The sequence below is a fragment of the Sciurus carolinensis genome, chromosome 2, assembly GCF_902686445.1.
Source record: "Sciurus carolinensis chromosome 2, mSciCar1.2, whole genome shotgun sequence".
Taxonomy (NCBI): Eukaryota; Metazoa; Chordata; class Mammalia; order Rodentia; family Sciuridae; genus Sciurus; species Sciurus carolinensis.
Genome location: NC_062214.1, coordinates 55,503,894 through 55,531,770, shown reverse-complemented (window position 1 = coordinate 55,531,770; position 27,877 = coordinate 55,503,894). Strand labels below are relative to the sequence as shown.

At 35.9% G+C, this 27,877-nt stretch overlaps 1 protein-coding gene and 1 pseudogene across 4 annotated transcripts in view; one reads left to right on the top strand and one right to left on the bottom strand.

Moving 5' to 3' along the window:
* Positions 1–27,877, top strand: part of Fanci (FA complementation group I) — a 74,403-nt gene that overhangs the window by 24,927 nt on the left and 21,599 nt on the right. For all 4 annotated transcript variants that reach the window (XM_047538672.1, XM_047538675.1, XM_047538673.1 and 1 more), the window contains exons 11-18: positions 1,315–1,404; positions 2,003–2,139; positions 2,923–3,103; positions 4,765–4,852; positions 20,125–20,255; positions 20,708–20,778; positions 22,185–22,299; positions 23,702–23,824. In XM_047538672.1, coding sequence (XP_047394628.1) covers positions 1,315–1,404; positions 2,003–2,139; positions 2,923–3,103; positions 4,765–4,852; positions 20,125–20,255; positions 20,708–20,778; positions 22,185–22,299; positions 23,702–23,824 — 936 coding nt within the window. The remainder of the gene's footprint in view (positions 1–1,314; positions 1,405–2,002; positions 2,140–2,922; positions 3,104–4,764; positions 4,853–20,124; positions 20,256–20,707; positions 20,779–22,184; positions 22,300–23,701; positions 23,825–27,877) is intronic.
* On the bottom strand, positions 10,341–10,846 carry LOC124976057 (ras-related protein Rab-2B-like; annotated as a pseudogene).

The following is a 27,877-nucleotide window of genomic DNA, read 5'->3' as shown; positions in this document are numbered from 1 at the left end:
CCACACCTAGCCCTAGGCAACCATCAGTGTATTTTCTGTCTCTATAGATCTGCTCTTCCTAGATGTTTCAGGTAAATGGAGTTGCATCATATGTGATCTTTTGAGTGTGACTTTTTCATTGAGTGTAATATTTTCAAGGTTCATCCATATTATATATCTATTTAATTTATTTTCATTTTTGAATAGTATTCCATTGTATGGATATGGCAATTTTGTTCAGCTATTTACCAGTTGATAGAATTAGAGTTTTTCCTACTTTTTGGCTATTATGAATCATGCTATTTTGAAAATTAAATGCGAATCTTTGGCATATGTTTCATTTTCCTGGGGTATAGACCGAGGAGTGGAATTGCTGGTTTGTATGATGCATGTATGTTTAAGGTTTGTTTTGTTTGTTTGTTTTGGTTTTGGTTCTGGGGAATTGATACCAGAGGTGCTTAATCACTGAGGCATATTTCCCAGCCCCTTTTATTTTTTATTTTGAAACAAGGTGTCTCTCAGTTGTTTAGGGGCTCATTAAGTTGCTGAGGCTGGCCTCAAATTTGTGATCCTCCTGCCTCAGGCTCCCAGATCACTGGGATTATAGACGTGAGCCACCACACCAGCTTATGTTTAAGTTTTTAACCAGTTGCGGAAGTTTTTTTCAAAGTAGCTATATATCATTTTTCATTCCCACTGTCTTGTATGAAAGTTTGTTTCTTTACATCCTGGCCAACATTTCTTACTCTTCTTTTTTTTTTTTCCTTGTACCCATTCTAATTGGTGTGAAATAGTATCTCTGAGGTTTTACTTCGAATTTCCTTAATGACTTATGATAATTGAGTATATTGTCTTATGCTCATTGGCTGTCATATTTTGGGTGAGATATCTATTCAAATATTTTGCCCATTTTATTATTGTGATGTTTGTCTTACTGAGTTGTAAGAATTTTTAAATATTCTTTATTAGGTATATATTTATCCTTTATATTGTATATGCCTTTTTCAGGTATATTTAGCAAATATTTTCCCCAGTCTCTGACTTAGGTTATTTTAAATGGTATCTTTTGAAGCACAAAACTTTTTAATTTTGATGAAGTCCAGTTCATCACTTTTCTTGTATAAATTGTGTTTTGGTGTTACATCTAAAAAATCCTTATCTAGTCCAAGTTTTTAAAGATTTTCAGTTTGTTCTAAAAGTTACTTAGTTTTAGCTCTTATATTTAGGTTTGTGATCCATCCAAGGACCCATTTTTAAGTAGGCTATATTATGCTTTTTAAATGTATATATTTCCTTTTAAAATGTAAATACTGACTCATTTTTGGTTTATTTTAGGCAGGACAGCAAGGAGATTCAAATAATTTATGTCCCTTCAGTATTGCTCTTCTTCTTTCTGTAACAAGAATACAAAGGTTTGAGGAACAGGTATTTTTTTTTAATGACATCTTGGTTACTTCTGTATTTGATAAGAAAAAGTACAAGAATCTGTTTTTGTTACTATGCTTTCTTAAACAATTCTACCCCCATTTGTATGGCTTCTAGAAAACTTCAGATAATTGGTTTATACCTCCATTTCATATTGTGTGGTAGGCCAGGTGGTGAGGTGGGGAAAAAGGTGGAAGCATGTCACATAGCCCAAACAGCAAGAATAGGAGGTATAGGTAGATATTCCTCAGCAGTTTTATTGCATTGTAACTTTCCAAGAAATTGGACCCACTTGAGTTGAAACTAATGAGAAATAGAGTAGTCACAGAATGAAAATAATAAAATTTTACCATTTTTTTCTCACATATGTTCTTAGATTTGGGGTAATATTTATAAAATACGATATATTTTTCCTTGCCCAAAGATGGCATTTCTCCAATTCTTAGGTTCCCTGAAAGTCATAACTTTCTGTCTTCTTCTTCTAGGCAGTTTTCATAGGGATACATGTGAGTGGAAATTTATAGCAACAGTTACAGGGTTAAGATTTGTAGCATGAGCAATAATTTTTTTCATTTCCCTATCTCTTCCATCATATTAGGTGTTTGACCTTTTAAAGACTTCCATTATGAAAAGCTTTAAGGATCATCAGCTACTCCAAGGCTCAAAATTTCTTCAGAATCTAGTACCTCATAGATCCTGTGTTTCAACCATGATCTTGGAAGTGGTAAAGAATAGGTGAGTTGTTGAACTATATTCCAAATACTTTTATAAGGTATTTAGTGTGTAGAAAATGCAGTGTGGCACCATACTTATGGCCCATCAAAGAAAACTGATGATTACAACTGTTGACTTCATAATATCAAGGTTTAATCCCTTAAAATTGGTCAAGCAAATTACCGTTAAACATGTAGATACAATGATATAGAGGTTATTTACAAGCTTACCAAGCTTATCAATTTCACTAGAAAGGGTGACAAAGTGTTATAATCACCAAAGATTCTACTGTTTTACAAAAGTATTTTTGTAGTTTCAGCTCATGCTGTTGGAACCAGACTATTTATCCATTCATGTTATAAATATATACTGAGTACTTCTGTATGCCAACCTTGTGGTAGTGTGGCTTCAGTTTAGGGAGGAAGGCAAGTTTGTAAGTTCATATATAAGTATTTTCAGTGTTAGGGGAATTAGAAGAAAATTAATTTTTGGTCATTAAATGAATGGAAATCTTTAATGATTATTACATTGAAGTATTCCAATTTCTTATATATATCTTTGAGTATTCATAGTTTCTAGATTTACTTATTTTTCTGTCTGTCCATGGAAACCACTCTGCAACTCATTCCCATTACCCTACATCCAGGAATTCAGAATTCTGCCAGATAAGGTTGCACAAAAGAAAAGATTGGTGTGTGAAGTGTGTTGGTTTATCCTTAAGTTAGAAAGTGTGTGACAGCAATGAATATAAAAGTAGGTGTCTTGCCAGGTTTTTCTTTTTAACTAAGCTTTCTTTTCTTGCAGTGTTCATAGTTGGGATCATATTACTCAGGGCCTAGTAGAACTTGGCTTCATTTTAATGGATTCATATGGGCCGAAGAAGATTCTTGATGGAAAAACTATTGAAACCAGTTCTAGTCTTTCTAAAACACCAAACCAGCATACTTGTAAGCTGGGAGCTAATATCCTATTGGAAACATTTAAGGTGAGACTCCAGTTTGGCAACCATTTCCTAATTTTGTTTAAGTGATATCAGTAGAGCAGGACATTTGCCTGGAAGTTCGGTGGATAAGAAAATTTGTTATATAGTACTTTGACAGTATTGATGACAGAGCTTAGCTTGGTAAAGGGATGTTATAGATCCAGTTTGATGGAATGCTTACTTTCTCTTTCTTCCTTTACATTTTTCATGTATTCCACTTATCCTGTTGTTTCTGATCATTCCATAGAAGTTTGATCATAACTTCAGCATGTATATTTTCTCTTCACCTTTTTTTTTTAAATCTTATTATCCAGGGTTTGATTTTTTTTTTTTTTTTTTTTTTTTTTGGTGGTGCTGGGAATTGAACCCAGGGTCTTGTGCATGCAGGGCAAGCACTCTACCAGCTGAGCTATATCCCCAGCCCTCAGGGTCTCATTAATATGCTATTCCTTATACATAAAAGAAACTTAATGTTGTTCCTTTATACAAAAAATATTTTTTAGGTCACCAGAGAGCATTAGGCTTGAAGAATTTGCTTATTGGTTTATCGTTTTGAAGAACTCAAATGTGAAATTTACATGTTTTACAGTATTACCAAATTATGACTATAATCTCAATCTTACTTTCTCAAATAGTTTTTAAAAATTCATTTCCTTTGAAATAAAAAAAGCAAGGTCACATCCAATCCTAGACAAACTTTGCTAGTGATTCTTCTAAACTGTCTTTTTTTTTTTTTTTTTTTGTACCAGGGATAGAACCCATAGGTGCTTAACCACTGAGCTACATCCCCAGCCCTTCTTTATATTTTTATATTTTATTTAGAGACCAGGTTCTCTCTGAGTTGCTGAGAGCCTTGCTAAGTTGCTGAGGCTGAATTTGAACTTGTAATCCTCCTGCCTCAGCTTCCCAAGCCACTGGGATTAAAGGCATGCACCACTCTGCCCAGTTCTAAGGTATCTTCTTGACATTCAGTTGCTTAATATAACTATAACCAAAAGTATCAGGAGATAAATCTAATTGTAAATCTCGTGTTTGGGGCTGGGGTTGTAGCTCAGTGGTAGAGTGCTTGACTAGCATGTGTGTGATACTGGGTTTGAGTCTCAGCACCACATATAAATAAATAAAATAAAGATCCATCAATGACTAAAAAGAAAAAAAAAAATCCAGCATTTTGATCCAAAACTTGGAGGTAAATGATACGGTTCTTGAGTTGTAAATGTACTTAATATAAATAAGCCTTTTAGATAATAATATGGTTAAAAGCAGAATAACTTTTTGTTTGAAATTTATGATTTTCAAAACCAGAGAGGATCCATTTGATTTTATTTCACAGATCTTTATCAAAGCATCTTTAAATCATATTTTCTAACAAGTCACCAGTAGTCTGAAGTTCGAAAGAAGTAGTCTGTACGTCAAAGTAATCAGGTTCAAGTGAAAATTTAGAATGGATCGTTTTCAGGTAGCCACTCTGCTTCTTGAAACTGAGAAGGAATAAATTAAGCTTTTTTATGTTTCTTAAAAAATTTATGGACTTTTAAATTTTTTAGAATAAAACAGTTGAGGTTTACTTATATCCAAACTCTTCTCATCTTGCCTAATATGTGCTGATGATCTTATAAGCTGAAAGTCACTCAGGAGTATTATATTGGTTCTGTTCTTTCTAGATCCATGAGATGATCAGACAAGAAATCCTGGAACAAGTCCTCAACAGGGTTATTACCAGAGCATCCTCTCCCATCAGTCATTTCTTAGGTACTGCACTTTGAAAAGATGAATAAAATTTTGGGAAATTTTTCTTTTAAATATCTTAATAATTTGGTCCTAGGAGAAACATTTTATGATGCAGGAGAGTTTAATGAAATATTTTCGATTTTGGTGTCAATAAGACATTTTAAATGTATGTTGTCTGTGGTTGTCAGTAAGGAAGGGAATGTTTTAAGTAATGAGGGATGCTTTCATTTTTCATCAGTGTTTTATTTTTTAAATACTTTTCCAATGATTGCATTCTTTTATTTGTTGACTTCCTAGCTACTTAGCACCAGACATTTTGAAGCCAGTATTTGTCTCATTGGTGACCTAGGAATTTGCTGTTTTTAGTACATATCTTCTGATGTCTAAATACACTGCCCTTTTAGTCACCAATTTATTTAATTTCTCTGTCATTCAGTGCTGTTTACAACTTCCCTGAAACTTTTTAAATAGGTTCTCAGTGTTGTGCAACGTTCAGTATTTAACATGTTTATTCTGCTTTTTTCCCTTTCTTCACAGCTTTATTAAGGCATAGTTGATGTATAACAATCTTCAGATTCAAAGTATAACAATCTGATTACTTTCAATACACGTAAACATCTGTGAAATCATCACCACAGTCAAGATGCATATATCTGTCACCCACAAATGCTTCCTAGTGTCTCCTCTTTTCCCCCTACTGCCCATCTCTAGTCTGTTTTCTGTTGCTTATAAATTAAATGTCTTTTTTGTGTGTGGGCTAGGGATTGAACCCACGGCCTTGTACTTACTAGCACATATTCTGCCACTGAACTATACCACCAGCCCTTACATACCATTTTTTTGAATATACAAATGGAATAATATAGTGTACACACTTTTTTGTGGGGGTGGTGACTTCTTTCATACAGCATAGTTCTTTTGCGATGTATTCATGATTGTTTCGTGTATCAATAGTTGATTCCTTTTTATTGATAGTACACTATGTTGTGAATATAACTATAATTTGTTTATTCATTCACCTGGAGATATTTTAGGTTGTTTCTGGTTTGGAACTAACCCCTACTATGAATATTCCTTTGTAAGTCTTTGTGTAGACGTATGATTTCATTTCTCTTGGGAAAACACCCAATGGATTGAGTGCATTATATAATAAATGAATGTTTAATAGTTAAATAAGCTGTTGAACTTTTTTCCAAGTGGTTGTACCATTCAACATTCCTCCAGCAGTGTTCCCAGTTTTGCACATTGTCACTAACAATTGGTATGGTCATTCTTTTTAATTTTGGACATTCTCATATGTATCTAATTGTGGCTAATGATGCTGAACGTTTTTTTCATGTGTTTGTCATCTGTATATCATGTTTGGTCAAGTGACTGTTCAAATCTTTTGCCCATTTAAAAATGTTGTGTTGTTTGCCTTCTTAGCATTTGAGTTCTTTTTTTTTTTTTTTTTTATTGTAAACATATGGGATACATGTTGTTTCTGTGTACATGGCGTAAAGGCATACCATTTGTGTAATCATAAATTTACATAGGGTAATGTTGTTTGATTCATTCTGTTATTTTTTTCCCTTCCCCCCCACCCCTCCCACCCCTCTTTTCCCTCTATACAGTCCTTCCTTCCTCCATTCTTGCCCCCCTCCCTAACCCTAACACTAACCCCTCCCACCCCCCATTATGTGTCATCATCCACTTATTAGCGATATCATTCGTCCATTGGTTTTTTGAGATTGGCTTATCTCACTTAGCATGATATTCTCCAGTTTCATCCATTTGCCTGCAAAAGCCATAATTTTATCATTCTTTATGGCTGAGTAATATTCCATTGTATATATATATATACCATATTTTCTTTATCCATTCATCAATTGAAGGACATCTAGGTTGGTTCCACAATCTGGCTATTGTGAACTGAGCAGCTATGAACATTGATGTGGCTGTATCTCTGTAATATGCTGTTTTTAAGTCCTTTGGGTATAGGCCAAGGAGTGGGATAGCTGGGTCAAATGGTGGTTCCATTCCAAGTTTTCTAAGGAGTCTCCACACTGCTTTCCAGAGTGGCTGCACTAATTTCCAGCCCCAAGCATTTGAGTTCTTTATATATTCTAAATAAAAGTCTTGTTAGATATAGTCATCTCCCTGGTATCCATGGGGGAGTGGTTCCAGTACCACCTCAGATACAAAAATCCACAGATGCTTCAGATCTTTATATAAAATGGCATAGTATTTACATATAACTTATATTCACATCCTCTCATAAACTTTAAATCATCTCTAAATTATTTATGATACTAATGTGGTATAGTTACTATATAAATAGTATACTGTGTTGTTCAGGAAATAAGAAAGAGTATATATACACGTTCTGTACAAACGTGACCATCAGACACAACTACAGAGTACATTTCAGCAATAGTATCACATTTTTTTCAGATTTTCTATACATGATTGGTTAAATCCATAGATGGGGAACCTATAGGTATGGAACCTGTTCATATGGAGGTCTGACTGCACATGTTTTGCAAATATTCACCCATTCTTGTTTTTTGTTTTAAACAATGTCATTTAAGAAGCAAACATTTTTAATTTAATGAAGTCCTATTTATTGATTTTGTTTTATGATTTCTACTTTTTGTGCCGAATATAAAACTTTGCCAAACCCAAGATCTCCTGTGTTTTCTACTAGAAGTTATTTAGTTGTAACCTTTATCCTTAGATCTGTGATCCATGTTTGTTAAGTATTGTTTATTGTGTGAGGTAAAAGGGATTTTAATCTTTTTGATTTGTTATTTTGCATATAACTATCCGATTGTTTTGGCAAAATTGTTTAAAAATTTTTTAAAATAATTTTAAAAATAATTTTCTTCATTGAGTAGTATTTTTGTTTAAAAATCAACTAGCCATGTATCTGTGAGTCTATTTCAGGAATGTATTCCAATGATCTATGTGTCAGTTGATGTTTTCATTGCTATAGTATTATAGCAAGTCATAAAATCAGATATGGTTAAGTCCTCAAACTTTATTTTTCAAATGTGTTTGACTCTTTTAGGTTCTTTGCATTTCCAAATAAGTTTTAGACTCCAGTTTGTCAATTTTTAGAAAAAAACTGCTCAAGTTTTGATTGAGGTTGTTTTGAGTCTATGAGGTTAGTTTGGAATTTTAACCATATTGAGTCTTTTAACCTGTGAACACAGGATAGTTCCCCATATGTTTAGACCTTGTTAAATTTTTTCAATATGGCTTTGTTTTTGTTGTGTGGATCTTTGCATACCTTTTATCAGATTTATCTTAAGTATTTTATATGTTTTTGAGACTAATGTTAAAGTGGCATATCTTAAAATTTCAATTTCTGATTAATTGTGCAGATAGATATACAGCTGCTCTTTTATGTTGACCTTGTATCCTAAAACCTTGCTAACATCCATTTACTAGTTCTAATACTTTTTGGTAATTCAGAAAACAGTGTAGGATGATGTACATAGAAGTTACATTATCTGTGACTCTAGATTCCCAGTAATTTGTGTCTTTTTCTTTGTCAGCCTGGCTAACTAGAGAGGCTTGTCAGTTTTTTTTTTTTTTTGAGTGGGGGATACATGCATATTTAATAATGAAACAAACCATTAACAACAAAAATCATAAAAATTCATGAGATCTCAGTGCTGTGGTGGAAGTACATGAGATATCAAGGGGAAAAAAAGCTACTGACCCAGAAGGTAATATGATGAGTGAAGCAAAGGCAAATATGGCTAGGATACTATTGAATGATCTGAAAAGGAGGACTGGAGAAGCAACCAGTTATCTTATTGCTTGGTAGCAAGCAGCCTTCCTGTATGCTGCACAGAATGGAGGCTATGAGCCAGAGAAAGGCAGGAGAGGAAAAGAATAATACATAACCCAGGGTAAACAGATGGAAGAGAAAAGGATTACAGAGAGATGACTCCAAAGCCTTTTGTTTCCTCTAATATCTAAAATAAGTCTTTAAGTTTTTAAGTGTGTTAGTCAGATATTCTATAAATCACATCATAAGTAGCACTAGGCACTGTAAAGAAATGGTGGAGGAAGTGGTTTATAAAAATAAAGGGGTGACATGGATCTTGCTGTACAGAGCTTACAACCTATAGGAGGAGACAAATTCTATATATAAAACTACTATAAAATATATTTACAAAGTAACATGAACAAATAAGTATACATATGAAAAGCCAATAAAGGAAAGCTCTAAGGGGTACATGTCAATAATTGCTTAGAAGTCCCTAGGAGAGTTGCTGAAGGCTTCCTGAAGGAAAAAATGTTGGACTTTTAAATACAGTGTTAGTACAGAGTAGGGCATGTATAAAGATACAGAAGTAAGAATAAATATACCATGTTCAGTAAACAAATAAGCTTAATTAGAGAGTCCAAATATATTTAGTTAAGAAGTGAGTATGGGGCTAGGATGCTCAGTGGTAGAGCATTTGCCTAGCACGTTGTGAGGCACTGGGTTAAATCCTCAGTACCACATGAAAATAAATAAAATAAGGACCAACTCTACTTCTCTCAAGTTTGGTAAGAGACAGAAACCAGCAGTGAGATAGTAAAGAAACTTCTGTTTTAGTCAGCTTTCTCACTCCTGTGACTAAATAATCTGACTAGCACAATTATAAAGGAGTAAAGGTTTATTTGAGGGATCACAGTTTCAGAAGTTTTAGTCCATAGAAGGCCGGTTCCATTCCTTGTGGCTTGAGGTGAGGCTGAACGTCATTGTGGTAGAGGGAAGCAGCTTGCATCATCAGGAAGCAGAGTGAGTCTCCATTCCAGATACAAATCATCTACCCCAAAGCCATATCCCAATTCCAAGTCTCCTCCAACTGCACCCTACCATTTCAATTAATTCCATCAGGGATTAATTCACTGATTGGGTTAAGACTCTTAAAATCCAATCATTTCTCCTCTGAACCTTCCTGCATTGTCTCACATGTGAGCTTTTGGGGGACACCTCACATCCATACTGTAATAGCTACCTTGAGCCAAGTAGAAGGAACTACTTTCTGTAAGAACTCTTCCAAAGTGGCAAGTAGACCCCCAAAAGCAAAGAAGTTTAAAAACTCAATGAAATTCCTATGCAGCTCCTACACTGTCCTAAGGCCAGCCAAATCCTAATCATCTCAAGTGTTCAAGCAGAATATACTTGGCCCTTTCTACTAATTATTGGTGGGGGCATATTATATATGCTTATTAAATTGTTTATTTTTGAACTACCATGACAAATCAACTTTGATCCTAACATTTTAGATATTCAAATGAGGATGAAAAGAGCCCCAATCTATAGGGAATCTCCCTGTCCCTGAAGAAGGACAGGTTGATAAGGGCCCAAATTTTCCTGTTCTTTAAGTGGAAAAGCAGAATAGCATACCTTTTTGAAAAGAGGCTGCTTTCAGCCAAAGCAAGTAAAACCTTTTTCTTTAAGCCTTTTTATCTGAAACTGTTCCAGGAAGGAAAAAAGCAAAAAAGAAGAGCTCAGGTCAAATATTCAGCAACAGCCAGAATCTGATCCTGTCTCACAGTGGTTCTGCTGGGAGGTGCTGGGTCCCAGTAATATGTTGAAATCAACTACTGGGGCCCAATATTGAAGCCATTTGCCTCATTGTGAACATGAAATAAACCCTGCTGGATCTTCCTGTATATTTCTTTGGCTGTGTTAATGAAGGCCTCTTCAACATACAGTCTGTTTTGGCTGAAGTTACGTTGAATATAAGTCCATGCTCCCAAGCAAAGGCCTCTCCTTCCTCTCTCTTCACATCCTTATGGAACTTTAGGTCACTTTTATTCCCAAACAGCATGATAACCGTGTTGGAGCTGGACTAGAGTGCTAGCGGACATCCTCTAACTATATGGTTAGGGGGTTGAAGGTTTTACACTTTGTAATGTCATATACCAGCAGTGCTCCAACTGTTCCCATGTAGTAGGAACAGGTGATAGAATAGAAGAATTCTTGCCCAGCTGTATCCCAGATTTGCAGTTTGATTTATTTTCCATCAATGTTGAACAGAAGAGCCCCAAACTCCATACCTATTGGGAAGTCGTGAACACCCTAGAACTGCTTATCTGTAAACTGCAGGAGGAGAAATGACTTTCCCACACTTGAAAGAGGAGGATGTACATTCTAGCAAGCAGGATGCCCAAGAACTTTCCAGATTTTAGACTCTGGGCATTCAGGACTGTCAGTTTTAATAATCTGTTAAAGAATGAGGTTTTGGTTTTACTTTTCTCTATTTTTCATTTTTAATTTCATTGGTTGCTGCTTATTTGGTTTTCCTTCTATATGTTTGCTTTTGTCTTTCCTTTTTTGTACCAGGTGATTGAGCCCAGGAGCAATCAACCACTGAGCTTGCAATTCTGCCTCAGCTTCTCCAGTTGCTGGGATTGTAGGCATGAGCCACCACATCTGACTATACTACTTTTACTGTTTGGAAGAATTTGAAGAATGTTTCATGATATGCAAAATTTAGATTTCAGAATCTGTAAATCAGATATTGCTACACAGCCATGTTCATTCATAAGTGTTAACTGTCTTGCTTCACACTATATGCCAGTGGAGTTGAGGTAGTTGTAACACACATTATAAGGTCCATAAAGCCTAAAATTTTCACCTTCTGACCTTTTATAGGACGAAAAATGCCAACTTCTCAACCATTATTTTTACCTGTATATTTACTCTTTTTTTCTCTCTCTCTATGTTCCAAGCCTCCTTGTGCTATATGGAAAGGATTTTGAACTACAAAATCAATTTCTTTAATAGAAATAGACTATTTCAGTTATCTTAGAAGTTTTTTTTTTTTTTAACAAGTTTATTGCTATAAGCTGTTCAGAATATTCCTTTTTCTTTTGGGGATTGAACCCAGGGCATAGCACACAGGAGGCAAGCACTCTGCCACTGAGTTACATCTTCAGCTTTCATAATTGTTAAAATTTTGAGCCAGGGTCTCCCTCAGTTGCCCAGGCTGACTTTGAACTTATCCTCCAGCCTCAACTTTCCAGGTAGTTGGGATTGTAGGTATACCACACTCTGTCCAGATATTCCCTTTAATGTCCTTTTTCTCATCCTGATAGTCATAATTTGTGTATTATCTCTTTTTCCTTATCAGTTTGGCACATTTATTGATTTTTTTTATTGTAAACAGATGGGATACATGTTGTTTCTCTGTTTGTACATGGCATAAAGGCGTACCATTTGTGTAATCATAAATTTACATAGGGTAATGTTGTTTGATTCATTCTGTTATTTTTTCCCTTCCCCCCACCCCTCCCACCCCTCTTTTCCCTCTATACAGTCCTTCCTTCCTCCATTCTTGCCCCCCCAACCCTAACTCTAACCCTAACACTAACCCCTCCCACCCCCCATTGTGTGTCATCATCCACTTATTAGCGATATCATTCGTCCATTGATTTTTTGAGATTGGCTTATCTCACTTAGCATGATATTCTCCAATTTCATCCATTTGCCTGCAAAAGCCATAATTTTATCATTCTTTATGGCTGAGTAATATTCCATTGTATATATATACCACAGTTTCTTTATCCATTCATCAATTGAAGGACATCTAGGTTGGTTCCACAATCTGGCTATTGTGAACTGAGCAGCTATGAACATTGATGTGGCTGTATCTCTGTAATATGCTGATTTTAAGTCCTTTGAGTATAGGCCAAGGAGTGGGATAGCTGGGTCAAATGGTGGTTCCATTCCAAGTTTTCTAAGGAGTCTCCACACTGCTTTCCAGAGTGGCTGCACTAATTTGCAGCCCCACCAGCAATGTATGAGTGTACCTTTCTCCCCACATCCTCGCCAACACCTGTTGTTGCTTGTATTCTTGATAATCGCCATTCTAATTGGGGTGAGATGGAATCTTAGGGTGGTTTTGATTTGCATTTCTCTTATTACTAGAGATGTTGAACATTTTTCCATATGTTTGTTGATTGCTTGTAGATCTTCTTCTGTGAAGTGTCTGTTCATTTCCTTAGCCCATTTGTCGATTGGATTATTTGCATTCTTGGTGTAGAGTTTTTTGAGTTCTTTATAGATTCCGGAGATTAGTGCTCTATCTGAAGTATGATTGGCAAAGATTTTCTCCCACTCTGTAGGCTCTTTCTTCGCATTGCTGATAGTTTCCTTTGCTGAGAGAAAGCTTTTTAGTTTGAATCTATCCCAGTTATTGATTCTGGATTTTATTTCTTGTGCTATGGGAGTCCTGTTGAGGAAGTCTGGTCCTAAGCCGACATGTTGAAGCTCTGGACCTACTTTTTCTGCTATAAGATGCAAGGTCTCTGGTCTGATTCCGAAGTCCTTAATCCATTTTGAGTTTAGTTTCATGCATGGTGAGAGATATGGGTTTAGTTTCATTCTGTTGCATATGGATTTCCAATTCTCCCAGCACCATTTGTTGAAGAGGCTATCTTTTCTCCATTGCATATTGTTGGCCCCTTTGTCTAGTATGAGAAAATTGTATTTATTTGGGTTTGTGTCCGTGTCCTCTATTCTGTACCTTTGATCCACCTTTCTATTTTGGTACCAATACCATGCCGTTTTTGTTACTATTGCTTTGTAGTGGAGTTGAAGATCTGGTATTGTGATACCCCCTGCTTCACTCTTTCTGCCAAGGATTGCTTTAGCTATTCTAGGTTTTTTATTCTTCCAGGTGAATTTCATAATCGCTTGCTCTATTTCTGTAAGGTACATCATTGGGGTTTTAATTGGAATTGCATTGAATCTGTATAGCACTTTTGGTAGTATGGCCATTTTGACAATATTAATTCTTCCTATCCAAGAACATGGGAGATCTTTCCATCTTCTAAGGTTTTCTTTAATTTCTTTCTTTAGTGTTCTGTAGTTCTCATTGTAGAGGTCTTTCACCTCTTTTGTGAGATTGATTCCCAAGTATTTTATTTTTTTCGAAGGTATTGTGAATGGGGTAGTTTTCCTAATTTCTCTTTCTGAAGATTCATCACTTATATATAAAAATGCCTTAGATTTATGTGCATTGATCTTATATCCCGCTACTTTACTGAATTCACTTATGAGATCGAAAAGTTTTCTGGTGGAATTTCCTGGTTCCTCTAAGTATATAATCATATCATCAGCAAGTAGGGATAGTTTGAGTTCTTCTTTTCCTATTCGTATCCCTTTAATTTCTTTGGTCTGTCTAATTGCTCTGGCTAGAGTTTCAAGGAAGATATTGAAAAGAAGTGGTGAAAGAGGGCATCCCTGCCTTGTTCCAGTTTTTAGGGGGAATGCTTTCAGTTTTTCACCATTTAGAATGATATTAGCCATGGGCTTAGCATAGATGCCCTTTACAATGTTAAGGAATGTTCCCCCTATCCCTATTTTTTCTAGTGTTTTGAGCATGAAGGGATGCTGTATTTTATCAAATGCTTTTTCTGCATCTATTGAAATAATCATGTGATTCTTGACTTTAAGTCTATTGATATGGTGAATTACATTTATTGATTTCCTGATGTACCAACCTTGCATCCCTGGGATGAAACCCACTTGATCATGGTGCACTATCTTTTTAATATGTTTTTGTATGCGATTTGCTAAAATTTTGTTGAGAATTTTTGCGTCGATGTTCATTAAGGATATTGGTCTGAAATTTTCTTTCCTCGATGTGTCTCTGTCTGGTTTAGGTATCAGGGTGTAATACTGGCTTCATAGAATGAGTTTGGGAGGGTTCCCTCCGCTTCTATTTTCTGGAATACTTTGAGAAGTATTGGAATGAGCTCTTCTTTAAAGGTTTTGTAGAACTCGGCTGAGAACCCATCTGGTCCTGGACTTTTCTTTGTTGGTAGGCCTTTGATGACTTCTTCTATTTCATTACTTGGAATTGGTCTATTTAAATTGTGTATGTTCTCCTCGTTCAGTTTAGGCAATTCATATGTCTCTAGAAACCTGTTGATGTCTTCGAAATTTTCTATTTTGTTGGAGTATAGATTTTCAAAATAGCTTCTAATTATGTTTTGTATTTCAGTCGTGTCTGTTGTGATATTTCCTTGTTTATTCCGAATTTTAGTGATTTGGGTTTTCTCTCGTCTTCTCTTTGTTAGTGTGGCTAAAGGTTTATCAATTTTGTTTATTTTTTCGAAGAACCAACTATTTATTTTGTCCATTTTTTGTATTGTTTCTTTTGTTTCAATTTCATTGATTTCAGCTCTGAGTTTAACTATTCCTGTCTTCTACTACTTTTGGTGTTGGTCTGTTCTTCTTTTTCTAGGGCTTTGAGCTGTAGTGTTAGGTCGTTTATTTTTTGAGTTTTACTTCTTTTATTAAATGTGCTCCATGAAATAAATCTTCCTCTAAGTACTGCTTACATAGTGTCCCAGAGATTTTGATATGATGTTTCTTTGTTCTCGTTTACCTCTAAGAATTTTTTAATTTCCTTCCTAATATCTTCTGTTATCTATTCATCATATAATAGCATATTGTTTAATCTCCAGGTGTTGGAGTAGTTTCTGTTTTTTACTCTTTCATTTATTTCTAACTTCATTATGATCTGATAGAATACAAGGTAGTGTCTCTATCTTCTTGTATTTGCTAACATTAGCTTTGTGGCATAATATATGGTCTATTTTAGAGAAGGATCCATGTGCTGCTGAGAAGAAAGTGTATTCACTCTTGGTTGGATGGTATATTCTATAAATGTCTGTTAAGTCTAAATTATTGATTGTGTTATTGAGATCTGTGGTTTCTTTGTCCAATTTTTGTTTGGAAGATCTGTCCAGTGGTGAGAGAGGCGTGTTAAAATCACCTAGTATTATTGTGTTATGGTCTATTTGGTTTCTAAAATTGAGGAGGATTTGTTTGACATACATGGATGAGCCACTGTTTGGGGCATAGATGTTTATGATTGTTATATCTTGCTGATTTATGCTTCCTTTAAGCAGTATGAAATGTCCTTCTTTATCCCTTCTGACTAACTTTGGCTTGAAGTCCACATTGTCTGAAATGAGGATGGATACTCCAGCTTTTTTGCTGAGTCCATGTGTATGGTATGTTTTTCCCCATCCTTTCACCTTTAGTCTATGGGTATCTCTTTCTATGAGGTGAGTCTCTTGCAGGCAACATATTGTTGGATGTTTCTTTTTAATCCAATCTGCCAGTCTATGTCTTTTGATTGATGAATTCAGGCCATTAACATTCAGGGTTATTATTGAGATACGATTTGTATTCCCGGTCATTTGGTTCATTTTTTAAATTTTATTTATTTATTTATTTATTTTTGACACAACTTGGTTCCTCCTTTATTTGACAGTTCCTTTAGGATAATTCCTCCCTTTGCTGATTTGCTTCTTTGTTTTTTATCTCTTCCTCATGGAATATTTTGCTGAGAATGTTCTGTAATGCTGGCTTTCTTTTGTAAATTCTTTTAGCTTTTGTTTATCATGGAATGATTTTATTTCATCGTCAAATTTGAAGGTAAGTTTTGCTGGGTATAAGATTCTTGGTTGGCATCCATTTTCTTTCGGAGCTTGAAAAATGTTGTTCCAGGCCCTTCTAGCTTTTAGGGTCTGGATTGAAAAATCTGCTGATATCCGTATTGGTTTCCCTCTGAATGTAATTTGTTTCTTTTCTCTCACAGCCTTTAAAATTCTGTCTTTATTTTGTATGTTAGGTATTTTCATTATAATGTGCCTTGGTGTGGGTCTGTTGTAATTTTGTGTATTTGGAGTCCTATAAGCCTCTTGAACTTGATTTTCCATTTCATTCTTCATATTTGGGAAATTTTCTGATATTATTTCATTGAATAGATTGTTCATTCCTTTGGTTTGTTTCTCTAAGCCTTCCTCAATCCCAATAATTCTCAAATTTGGCCTTTTCATGATATCCCATAGTTCTTGGAGGTTCTGTTCATGATTTCTTACCATCTTCTCTGTTTGTTCAACTTTGTTTTCAAGGTTAAATATTTTGTCTTCAATATCTGAGGTTCTGTCTTCCAGGTGTTCTATCCTATTGGTTATGCTTTCTATGGAGTTCTTAATTTGGTTTATTGTTTCCTTCATTTCAAGGATTTCTGTTTGGTTTTTTTCAATATCTCTAACTCTTTATTGAAATGATCTTTTGCTTCCTGTATTTGCTCTTTTATCTGTCGATTGGTGGTATCATTCAATGCCTGCATTTGCTCTTTCATCTCATCATTCAATGCCTGCATTTGCTCTTTCATCTCATCGTTTGCTTCCCTGATCATTTTAATTATGTACATTCTGAACTCCCTTTCTGTCATTTCTTCTGCCATGCTGTCGTTGGATTTTATTGATGTAACATCTAGATTTGTTTGGGGCATTTTCTTCCCTTATTTTCTCATATTGTTCAGGAATCAGTGGGTCATTAAGATATTGCAGATTTCCTCTTTTGACTTATAATGTCCCTGAAGATTGCTAGTATATCCCCTCTTATCCTACAGTAGCCTACAGTCTTGGAGGAAGTTGATAATGCGGTGCTCCACAAGGAAGCTGCCTCTCTAGGGTTGGTGACCCTCAGGTGGGGTATATTCCCTGATAGTGGGCAGAGGTGCCTCCACTTGTTGACCAATGGTCATCCAAAGGGGAACTAGGCTGCGGGCTGAGGCAAGGCCTGTTGTGCCTTTGTCTGTGGTTTTACCTTCCTTGTGGGAAAACCTCACCCGGCAGGGAAGACTCACCCGGTGGGGAGGTCTCGCTGGTCAGTTCCCCACCTATAGGTTCCCCTCAATCTACAACTACCACCTGGGCTGGGCTGTCTTCCTCTGCAACGTTCCCAGGGGCCCGGACCTACCTCCTGGGCCTGGGAGCCTCACCCTTCGCAGACGAGTCTCCTTAGGCTGCCTCTCCTCAGAGAAGCTGCCTGCAGTCCTGGAAACTTCGTCCGCCCCTAGGCGTGTCTCTGTGCGGCTCCTCCACCAAGAAGCCGGTCCTGGGACCCTGCTCTGCACCTAATCACCTGGCAATGCGGCCCCTCCTCTGAGCCGCCACCTGGAGCCCCGTACAATAGCTCTGAGACCCAGAGACCCGCCACACACCTCTTCCTCCGGACAGCCGCCCGGTGTTCAGACGCAGCCACTAGGAGTCCAAGCAACTCACTTCGTGTCTCCTCCTCCCGCCAACCGCCCGTAGCCCTAGGCAGTCACTCAGAGTCCAAGTGACCCACCCTGTTCCTCCTCCTCCTCGGTGTAGTCCCCCGGGTGTTCAGGAGTGGTCGCTCGGAGACCAAGCGACCCACTGCGCTCCTCCTCCAGGCAGGCCACCGGTGTTCAGGAGCAGTCGCTTTTGAGTCCAAACAACTCACCACTCTCCTCCTCCTCTGGCAACCGCCTGTGGCTCTGATGCAGTCACTCCTAGACCAAGTGACCTGCCGCGCTTCTCCTCTTCCTCCGGGCAACCCCCCGATGTTCAGAAGCGGTCGCTCTGAGTCTAAACAGCTTGCCACGCTGCTCCTCCTCAGGCAGCCGCCCGGAGCCCCAGTGGTTGCTCCGAGTCCAAGCGCTGTGCTGAGCCGCCTCCTCTAGGATGATCCCAGTTGTCCGTGTTTACCGCTCCAGCGGCGGGGGGTGGGTGTGGGGGGGGAGGGTGGTGTCTCGCCGGGCAACTCTATTTCACAAAGTTCCCTGCGTTCTGGGACTACCGCCCCATCCAGGACGCCTCCCCAACGGGAGTGACTCACCCGGTGACTTTGAGTTGGTCCCAAGTCTCTCACTATCTCCTCTTTTGAATCCTGCGTCCTGGAGCAACATGAAATGCAGCCGCCCTCTAGTCCGCCATCTTGAAACCTCCCCCACATTTATTGATTTTATTGATATTCTCAAAGAACCAGTTTTTGAGTTTTTAAAATTTCTCTATTTCTTTTCTATTTTTCACTTTCATTTCTTCTTTTTTGTTTGTGTTTTCTTTTTTCCTTCTTACTTTGAGCTTAATTTATTCTTCCTTGATTGGAAGCTTTTGCAATTAATTTGAGATCTTAACTCTCTTTTCCATTGTAAGCACTAAGCTATAAATTTTGCTCTAAATATTACTTTAGCTTCATCCCATCAGTTTTTTCATTTTCTTTTAGTTCCAAATATTTCCTAGTTTCCCTTGTGGGTGTTTTTTTGCTTGTTTTTGTTTTTGTTTTGTATTTAAACTTATGAATTATTTAGAAGTGGGTTTAGTTTCCAAATATTTGAGAATTTTTTTTGATATTTGTTACTGATTTCTAATTTGTGTTCAGAGAACATACTTTGATAGTAATTCTCTTAAATTTTTTGACCCACAGCTTCCTAAATGGTTTTCCAGCCTTCTCTTCTCCCTGCAACAATTAAGACTATATATTGCTGCCAGATTAGTATTCCTAAAAAAACTACCCTGTTATGAAATCATCAGTATATTCTTTAACAAATTATCAGCTCTTCATTCTGGTACTTCAGGTCCTTCAGTTTGATCCTAACCTACTTTTCCCACATTAACCTCCATAGTATACTTTTCTGAATCCTTCACTCCAGTGCTACTGGTTTCCCTGTCATCTTCTGAATAGGTGTTCTACCGTTCTACTATTATATTTAGTAGACCTTCCTGATCATTTCAGCATGTATAATGGTACTCATTTTTCAGAACCTAGTTTAAGTTCCTTCTCATTGGTCTTTTTTTATTGGTTCTTTTTAACTGTACATGACAGTAGAGTCCATTTTGATATAACTATACAAACATGGAATATGTCTTATTTTAATTAGGACGCTAGTCTCGGATGTACTTGATGGTGAGATTCACTGGATACTTCCTCACTGCTTTTCTAAAGTACATCAACTCAATGTTTTTTTGTGTTGAATCATATTTAAACTTTATCATTTTTTAGATAAATATTTGGCATTATTAGATATTTGATCTATTCGTTCTTTAATTTTTCTAAAATATTTTTTGACTTCCAACTAAATTATTCAAATTTTTGAAGGAAGAGAGACCCATATTTTAAACTTCAGATATTCTTGATAGTACAATATTATGCTTACACATAAAAAAATTCATAAATGTTTTGCTTTATTTTAGCATGGAAATATGAAGATGTGCTACTTGTCTAGGTACCATGTTGGATTTCTTCCTTTCTTTGAGGCAGTTTAATTTTTGTTATCTTGTACTGCCAACAAAAAAAAGTTAAACTATCCTGACTGATGGAGAAACAGTGTGTTTGATTAGTAGAAATTTGTAGTGCTGTATACTTAATTCATAAAGGAACAAGATTTTTTATCATTTCTTTCCTCATTTATTTTCCTATTTTAAAAATTAAGTTGAGGTAACTGATTATAGATTCTGTTTTTCAGATTTACTTTCAAATATCATCATGTATGCACCCTTAGTTCTTCAGAGCTGTTCTTCTAAAGTCACAGAAGCTTTTGACTTTTTGTCCTTCCTGCCCCTTCAAACTGTACAAGGCCTACTTAAGGCAGTGCAGGTAAGTTTTTGACATCAAAGTTTAACTTGTGTCAAAACTGAGGTTAACTGTGTAATGGAAGTCTGATACATTTCTTTATAAATATTAATGTCCCTTGAGTCTGAGATATAAAACTTCATAGTAAAATGGCAAGAGTATTGAGCTGGCCTGTGTTCCAATTTGACTCCTCTGTAGCATATTCTCTCTCCTTGGATTCATTTTCAAGTTGGTGAAGTAATTGAAATTCTCTTAAATTGTTGCGTACAGTGGGTTTACAAATATATTCAAAACTAGTTTCAATTTACTGTTTCAGAGTATACTATTATCCTTATGAAGTGTAGTCAACATTAAAATATATATACAACAGAACCAAAGTTCCTTATATAAGGCTAATGCTAACAATAATAGTAGAAATGAACTAAAGCTAATAAATAAGCAAACTCTGTTTTTACCACTTTGTTTTCTTCCTTCAGCCACTTCTCAAAGTCAGTGTGTCAATGAGAGACTCCTTGATACTTGTCCTTCGGAAGGCTATGTTTGCCAGGTATGTAGCATTCCTTGAAATCATAGAAAGTTATACTTTGTAACGTTGCAACTAAAAGTTGTCTTTGCCATCTCCCAATACCACCTATTCACATGAAATTCCTAATCCAGCAGAGCACTCATATCAAGTAAAGCATTGTGCTAAGTATATTATGTGCTTCTTTTCATTTAGTTTTCAGAGCAACCCTGTGAAGTGCAAAATACTTCAGTTCCCATTTTATAGATAAAGAAACAGGATTAGAGAAGATTATTGGCTTTCCAAAAGTCAAGTGGTAGTTGATGGTGGAAGTAATCTAACATCAAAGCTTGCGATCTCAAGTACTCTGCTATACTACTCCTAGAATAAACTTTAGGAAGAAGTTCCATTGCCAAATTCTCTGAAACCTCAGCTGGCAGTAGTTCCAAAAGGTTAAGTACCTTAGTTAAGAAGAATATACTCAAGAATTTCGGTTTTAGTGAACATAAGAATTGTGGTCAGGGACCAGGTATGGTAATACTGTATTCTAAAAATAAAGAGACAGTAATATATATAAAGCATTTGGTATTTGTAGAATAAGATGCCCAATTAATATCACATTAATCGTGATATTACAGATGTTCAGAGGAACATATACTACTGCTATTCTCTGTTCTAGAATTGTCAGTTTTGTGTTAATCCTCACCTAATAAAATTGCATGTTGTAGAATGTATAACATGAATAAATGTGTAACATGAATTAATCATTGAGCCTCAGCTGCATTGCATGTGTCATTTTTCTGGATAGAAGGTTTACATGGCACAAAGTATTGCACTCCTCTGTGAGAGTTTGTGAAGAGAAGCACTCCTTTGGACACAGAAGAACTAAGCCATTTCCTTTGCCCTTCAGTACTTAAATTTGAGTTAGCAGCCCATTTTATAACCTGTCATCACTCTAATTCTTATCCCCATAAAGATTTGAGAGCGGGATAGAAGAAAATTCAGATAGATGCATGAGGTTAAGATGATAATGAAAAAAATAATTGAATTTCCATATCACTGATTGCTTTAAACAGTTGATTGCTTAATTTGAAAATATAGATTGTTTATTTTGTGCTACTTTCTTTTTGGGGGTTGAGTGAAAGGGTACCAGAGATTGAACTCAGGGGCACTCAACCACTGAGCCACATCCCGAGGCCTATTTTGTATTTTATTTAGAGATAGGATCTCACTGACTTGCTTATTTAGCACCTCACTGTTGCTGAGGCTGGCTTTGAACTCGGATCCTTCTGTCCCAGCCTATGAGCTGCTGGGATTATAGGTGTGCACCACTGTTCCTGGCTTGTGCTTCATTCTTTATACATATTCTTTTTCTGTATGGAACTGACTGGATATTCATATTCCTATAAAATTAATGCTGTTTGTTATCCTTCTCTGTATTCCTGAGCTAGCCAGCTTGATGCCCGAAAATCTGCAGTTGCTGGGTTTTTGTTGCTCCTGAAGAACTTTAAAGTTTTAGGGAGCCTGTCATCCTCTCAGTGCAGTCAGTCTATTGGTGTCAGTCAGGTAAGGATCATTCACACTAACTTTTAATTTGAGCATTGAAGCAGAAGCCAGTGATATGAATACTCCTTTTTAAAAATTCCTCTTGTAGTTTTAAGAATGATCTTGAAACTGAGTTTTATCATGAAGATGATGATGGTGGTGTTATCAATTAATACTTATCTCAATTTTTATATTCATTTTACATTGAGATAATATTTGTCACCTGTTTAAAAAATATTAAAACTTCATCTGTTACCTTTTACTTTTTTGATGTGGCTAGTAGAAATTTTTAAATTACATAAATGGGTTATATTTGTGGTTCATAATACCTTTCTATTGGATATCACTCTGCTGGACACTGTACTTAAGTGATTTACATTTATTATCTCATTTAAGCTTAACTATCATTGTCTGAGGCTAGGTATTAGACCCAATTTTAAAATAAGTGAGTTTATTTACTTTGTACCATTAAAACATGTAATCTGAGAAAATGAAACTTTATGGTAATTTCATAATCTGAATTTTGAGCAGTAAAATTGTCTTCATGATTTAAATGATGTCTTATAGAGTTTATGAATAGACATAATTAGCTATTTCATTAAGAATCCTTCACTGCTCTAGTATAACTGTATAAAACCTGCCAGTAACATACAGTTAAATTAAATATGAGGAATAGTGGGTGTCATTATTTATTTTTACCCCATTTATTGTTCCCATTTTAAGGATAAGGAAACTAAGACTGATAGAGGTTAAGTACTTGCCCAAGGTTATTTGTTTATTTATTGCTTTAGGGGATGTTTATGAACCCAGGGTCTCACACATGCTAGGCAAGTACTCTTAGCACTGGGCTACACCCCCAGTCCCCAAGGTTATATTTATATAACCGGTAAAGGGTAGAACTAGGATTTGACCTCAGACAGTATGAATTATTTCACTATATCTGAAGTAAGGATTAAGAAATTTTTTGTAATGACCAGTTTTATTTGAAGTCAAAGAATGTCAGGTCTTTGTCATGTCCATTCCTAAACAAAAGTCTTTACCTCTAAACATCTCTGGAATTTGTGGGAGAGATAGATTCTTTTAGCTATTAAAGATATTTAAGAAATTCTTAGGCCTTTTAAATAAAATCATGTATATTCTGATTGCTGTGTTTTAGTAATATAAGATAATTAGTGCTTCCTAAGCAGCTGACATTGTTAAGGAAGGGGGAGAAAATTTGATTTCGTTAAAATGCTTGAAAATTCTTTTATCTCAGTTTAGAGTAAGAGCATCACCGATATATGGTAGCGATTATAGTGTCTGACTCAGTTCTGGGTTTTAGCATAGGGAAAGCTCAGTCCATTTCTTTGACCAAAAATATAGACTTATTTTACTCCTTAATGGAAACACCTAAGATGGATGTGAACTGGCCTCTCCCTTTCAGGTTCACGTGGATATTCACAGCCGTTACAATTCTGTTGCCAATGAAACTTTCTGCCTTGAGATCATGGATAGTTTGAGGAGATGCTTAGGCCAGCAGGCTGATGTTCGACTTATGCTTTATGAGGTAAGTCAGTAGAGTGGAAGGAATGTAGCAAACCTTACCCACCCCCAAATTAATTTATTTCCTGGTTATAAAAATTGTTTTCCTGGTTATAAAATACATTAGATAGGCGCTGTGGCACTGTCTGTAATCCCAGTGGCGCAGTAGGCTGAGACAGGAGGATCACGAGTTCAAAACCAGTCTCAGCAGCAGCAAGGCTCTGACTCTAAATAAAATACAGATAGGGATGGATATGCGACTCAGTGGTTGAGTGCCCCTGAGTTCAATCCCTGGTACCTTTAAAAAAAAAAAAAAAAAAAAATTAGACATGCCCTTATGCAATTAGTATCAGTAGATTGTGACAGTGAGTCAGAAAGTTAAGGTGAGGAATCATAAGTGTTGCTACACTTAACTTTTAATTTATTTAAATGTATTGTTAATTTGCCAGTCTTTTAAGACCAAACTTGCCATTATGTAACTTCTTGTCCCTCATCCAAACAAAACCCTTAATTTATTCCCTGTAACTTCAAATTTTTGTTTACCTAAAGTGGAGTAAAAACCCGAATATACTCTAGACACAGACTTAGTGCAGAAACCTTTTAGATGGGTCGATTTTTCTGTAGCTTTTACAGTTTTCTTTTATCTAATTTATCAGAAATTGGTTTTAAAGTCTTTCTGAAACATTCAGCTTAGTTTTTATCAGAACAAGGTTTTTCTTTTTTACATTTGGTTTTTTAGCTGTTTATAGAATGTCTGATTAAATCACATAATTATAATGGCGGTACAGTTATCAAATATAAAGGATGGTTACAACTGCTGACTTGTATTAGCATATAACTGAGCTAGTGGAAACAGAAATGTATGGTATGGAAGTACATTTCTAGCATCTAGTAAATCAGTCATATATTTCAGCACAAATGTTTCGTGGAAGGAGTAGAGAGTATTAGATACTCTAAACAAGTATAAGTAGAAGTTATTTCAGGGAGCAGTTATTATACCTTCATTTGACATCTTAAAATAACACTTACTGATCTATAGGAGTTGCCAGACACTGAATTTTTTGGCTTATTGTAGAAAGTACAGAGAGAATACAAAAATGCTGTTTTAGTAGTATTGCTAATCCTGCCATTTATATATACATATTTATGCAAAATTGAAATAAGATTTCTCTAGATTTTATTTCAACATTATGTTGTAATCATTTTCCCACTTTATTAAATTTTCTTTGATGACTTTTTTCTTTTGTGGAACTGGGGTGAATCCAGGAACACTCTACCACTGAGCTATATTCCCAGGCCTTTTTTAAAATTTGGTTTTATTTTGAGACAGGGTCTCACTAAATTGGCAAGGCTGACCTTGAATTTGCAATCATCCTGCCTCTCAGCCTCTTGAGTACCTGGGATTACAGTTGTGCTCCACTGTGCCCATCTGGCAACATGATTTTTAATGCCAAATTGTATGTTTGTTTTTTAATAGAGTATTTTAACTATTTATTTTGGAGCATTTCTGATGTTTCTAGTTTTTCTACTATGAGTGAATGTTTGACCACATTCAGGGTCTAAGATTAGTTTCATGGCACACCTTTGCAAGCATTATTATTATTATTTTTAATGGGAAGTGCTGGGGATCAAACCCAGGGCTTTGCCCATGTGAGGCAAGTGATTTACCAGTGAGCCACACCTCTAGCTCCTGATTTTTTTTTTTTTTAATTATTAAAAAAATCTTTGCTCAGCACCCTTTTATGATACAATTTCTCAGAAACTCTCAGCATCCTAGGATTAGAAGGGAACCTCCTCATTCTGATGAAGGGCATCTAACATTAAAAGAATGAATGCTTTCCCTTGTGATCAGAAACAATGGTATTTGCTCTTAACACTGTGGAGATGCTATCTGATGCAGCAGTGCAAGCAAAAGAAAGCCATACAGATTTAAAAGGAAGAAGGAATATGTGGTCTTGATTTGAGTGGTATAGATGGTACTAAAGGATTTACAGAAATGAGTTCAGTAAGGTTCTAGGATATAAGATGAATAACCATGCAAAAAATTAATTTTAGTTCTGCATGGTAGCATTGAATAATTAGAAGTGGAAATACTTAAAATAAATAGCAAAAGAAATACTTAAAACTAAATCTAACAGATGTGCAAGATATGTATAGCAAAAACCTCAAAGACTTGCTGGGAGGAGTTAAAACTAAATAAAAGGGAAGATATGACGAGTTCACAGATTGCTCAATATTGTCAACGTTTTCAGTCTCAAATAAATAACATGGATTCACTGCAGCTTCATCTGAAACCCAGAAGACTTTTCTGTGAGTGTGGAAAGTAAGAAGTTGATTTTAATTCAAATAGAATGAAAAGGATCTAGAATGGTCAAAACAGTTGAAAAAGTAAAAGGTTATGAAAACCCCAATGTCATTTGGTAAAGAATGATCTTTTCAAGAAAAGGGTTTAGAACAATTATGCATTATATTGGGGGTCCTCAAGACTGCTCCCAGTCTAAAAATGTCACTAGAAGGACTCTCAAAGCTCAGCATATGTATATTCTTATGGCTAAGATTTATTACAGCAAAATCTGTAGTGAGAAGAGGTGCAGGGAATGAAGTCAGGAGGAAATCAGGCCCAAGAGTCTAAGAGTTCTCTCCAAGTGGGATTGCACAGGATTCACTCAGTTCCCCAAGCAAATGAACTGTGACATATGCACAAGTGTAATACTTGGCACCCAAGATTTTGGGGGGCTGGTCACATAAGCTCCCTTTGCCTAGCATGTACCAAAATTCCAGACTTTGAGAACTAAAACATATTCAGTATAAATTATATTGTTTGTACAGTTTAAGCACATTGAACCACTCTTACCATTTAGGGAAAGGTTTGTGTCCGTGTAAGGATCTGTTTAGCAGTTAAATTTCCAATTACCAGCCTAGAAGGGCCAATCTTGAAGCATGCCTTACTAAAGATAGGCAGTCTTAGACAATCTTTGTGACTCTTCTGTAGTCATTCATATACCAGAAAAGATAAACTTGAAATGAATCATAGATAACCTAAACCTGTTAGGGTATCAGAGTTCATTTATTCATCATTACTTACTCTAGATTTCTTTGGTTTGTAAAGAACTCTTTATGTATTGATGTAAACATTTCTTTGTCATATTTCTTGTAAGTATATGCCAGATTTTTATTTGCTTTTTAAAATTAATAATCCTTTTAGACCTATAGAAATAAATTGATACTAAATCAGTTTATGCGTGTATAGGGGGTTGCTGGGGATCAAACCCAGAGCCTTGCATTTGGTAAGCAAGCATTCTGCCAAATCTTTTTTTTTTTTTTTCTCCTTTGAGATATCTAGTATTTTTATATAGTCTATTCTTCCTGTGAACATTTACTAACATTTTCTTCTAGTGAGGATTTTTTTTTTTCTTTTGGTTTAGTTTTTGTTTTTTTTATGTTTAGTTACTTAATTCATCTGGAATTTGTTCTTATATTAGAAGGAGCTAACTTTTTCCCTTCAGGTTAACCAATTGTTCACTTGCCTCCTTTGTGCTAGCCTTTATTTTGCCTCTAGATTTTGGTGCCAAGACAAAGCATTTTTTAATTATTATTATGCCCTGTAAAATATATTAATGCCTAGTAGGGGCTAATCTTCTTTCATTTCTTTTCTTGAAACAAGTTTTTGGTCAATTATCATTTGCTTTTTCTCATAGGTAAGTTGTACAACCTCTTTGGCAGGTTCCAAAAATAAAGTTCTCCCCAGGAGTTTAATCTGAGTAGTTTTTAACCAAGACTGGGAAATTTTAGATGGGGGAAAATAAAACTGTCATGATCCTTTGCACTTGGGTATTTAGATCCTTATAGCCCTGTAAACTAAGTGGGAAGAATGTCCTAAAAGGAAAGGCCACTAATATAGGATGAGGAAAAAGAATAGACACCTAGAACATCCTGACTCTGATGGGGCAAAGTACGCCAAAGCCAAAGTGGTCCTTTGCTTAAAAATTGTGTGGATTTGTGGGTGTGGTGGTAAACACTTGTAATCCCAGCAGCTTGGGAGGGTGAGATAGGAGGATTGAGAGTTCAAAGTCAGCCT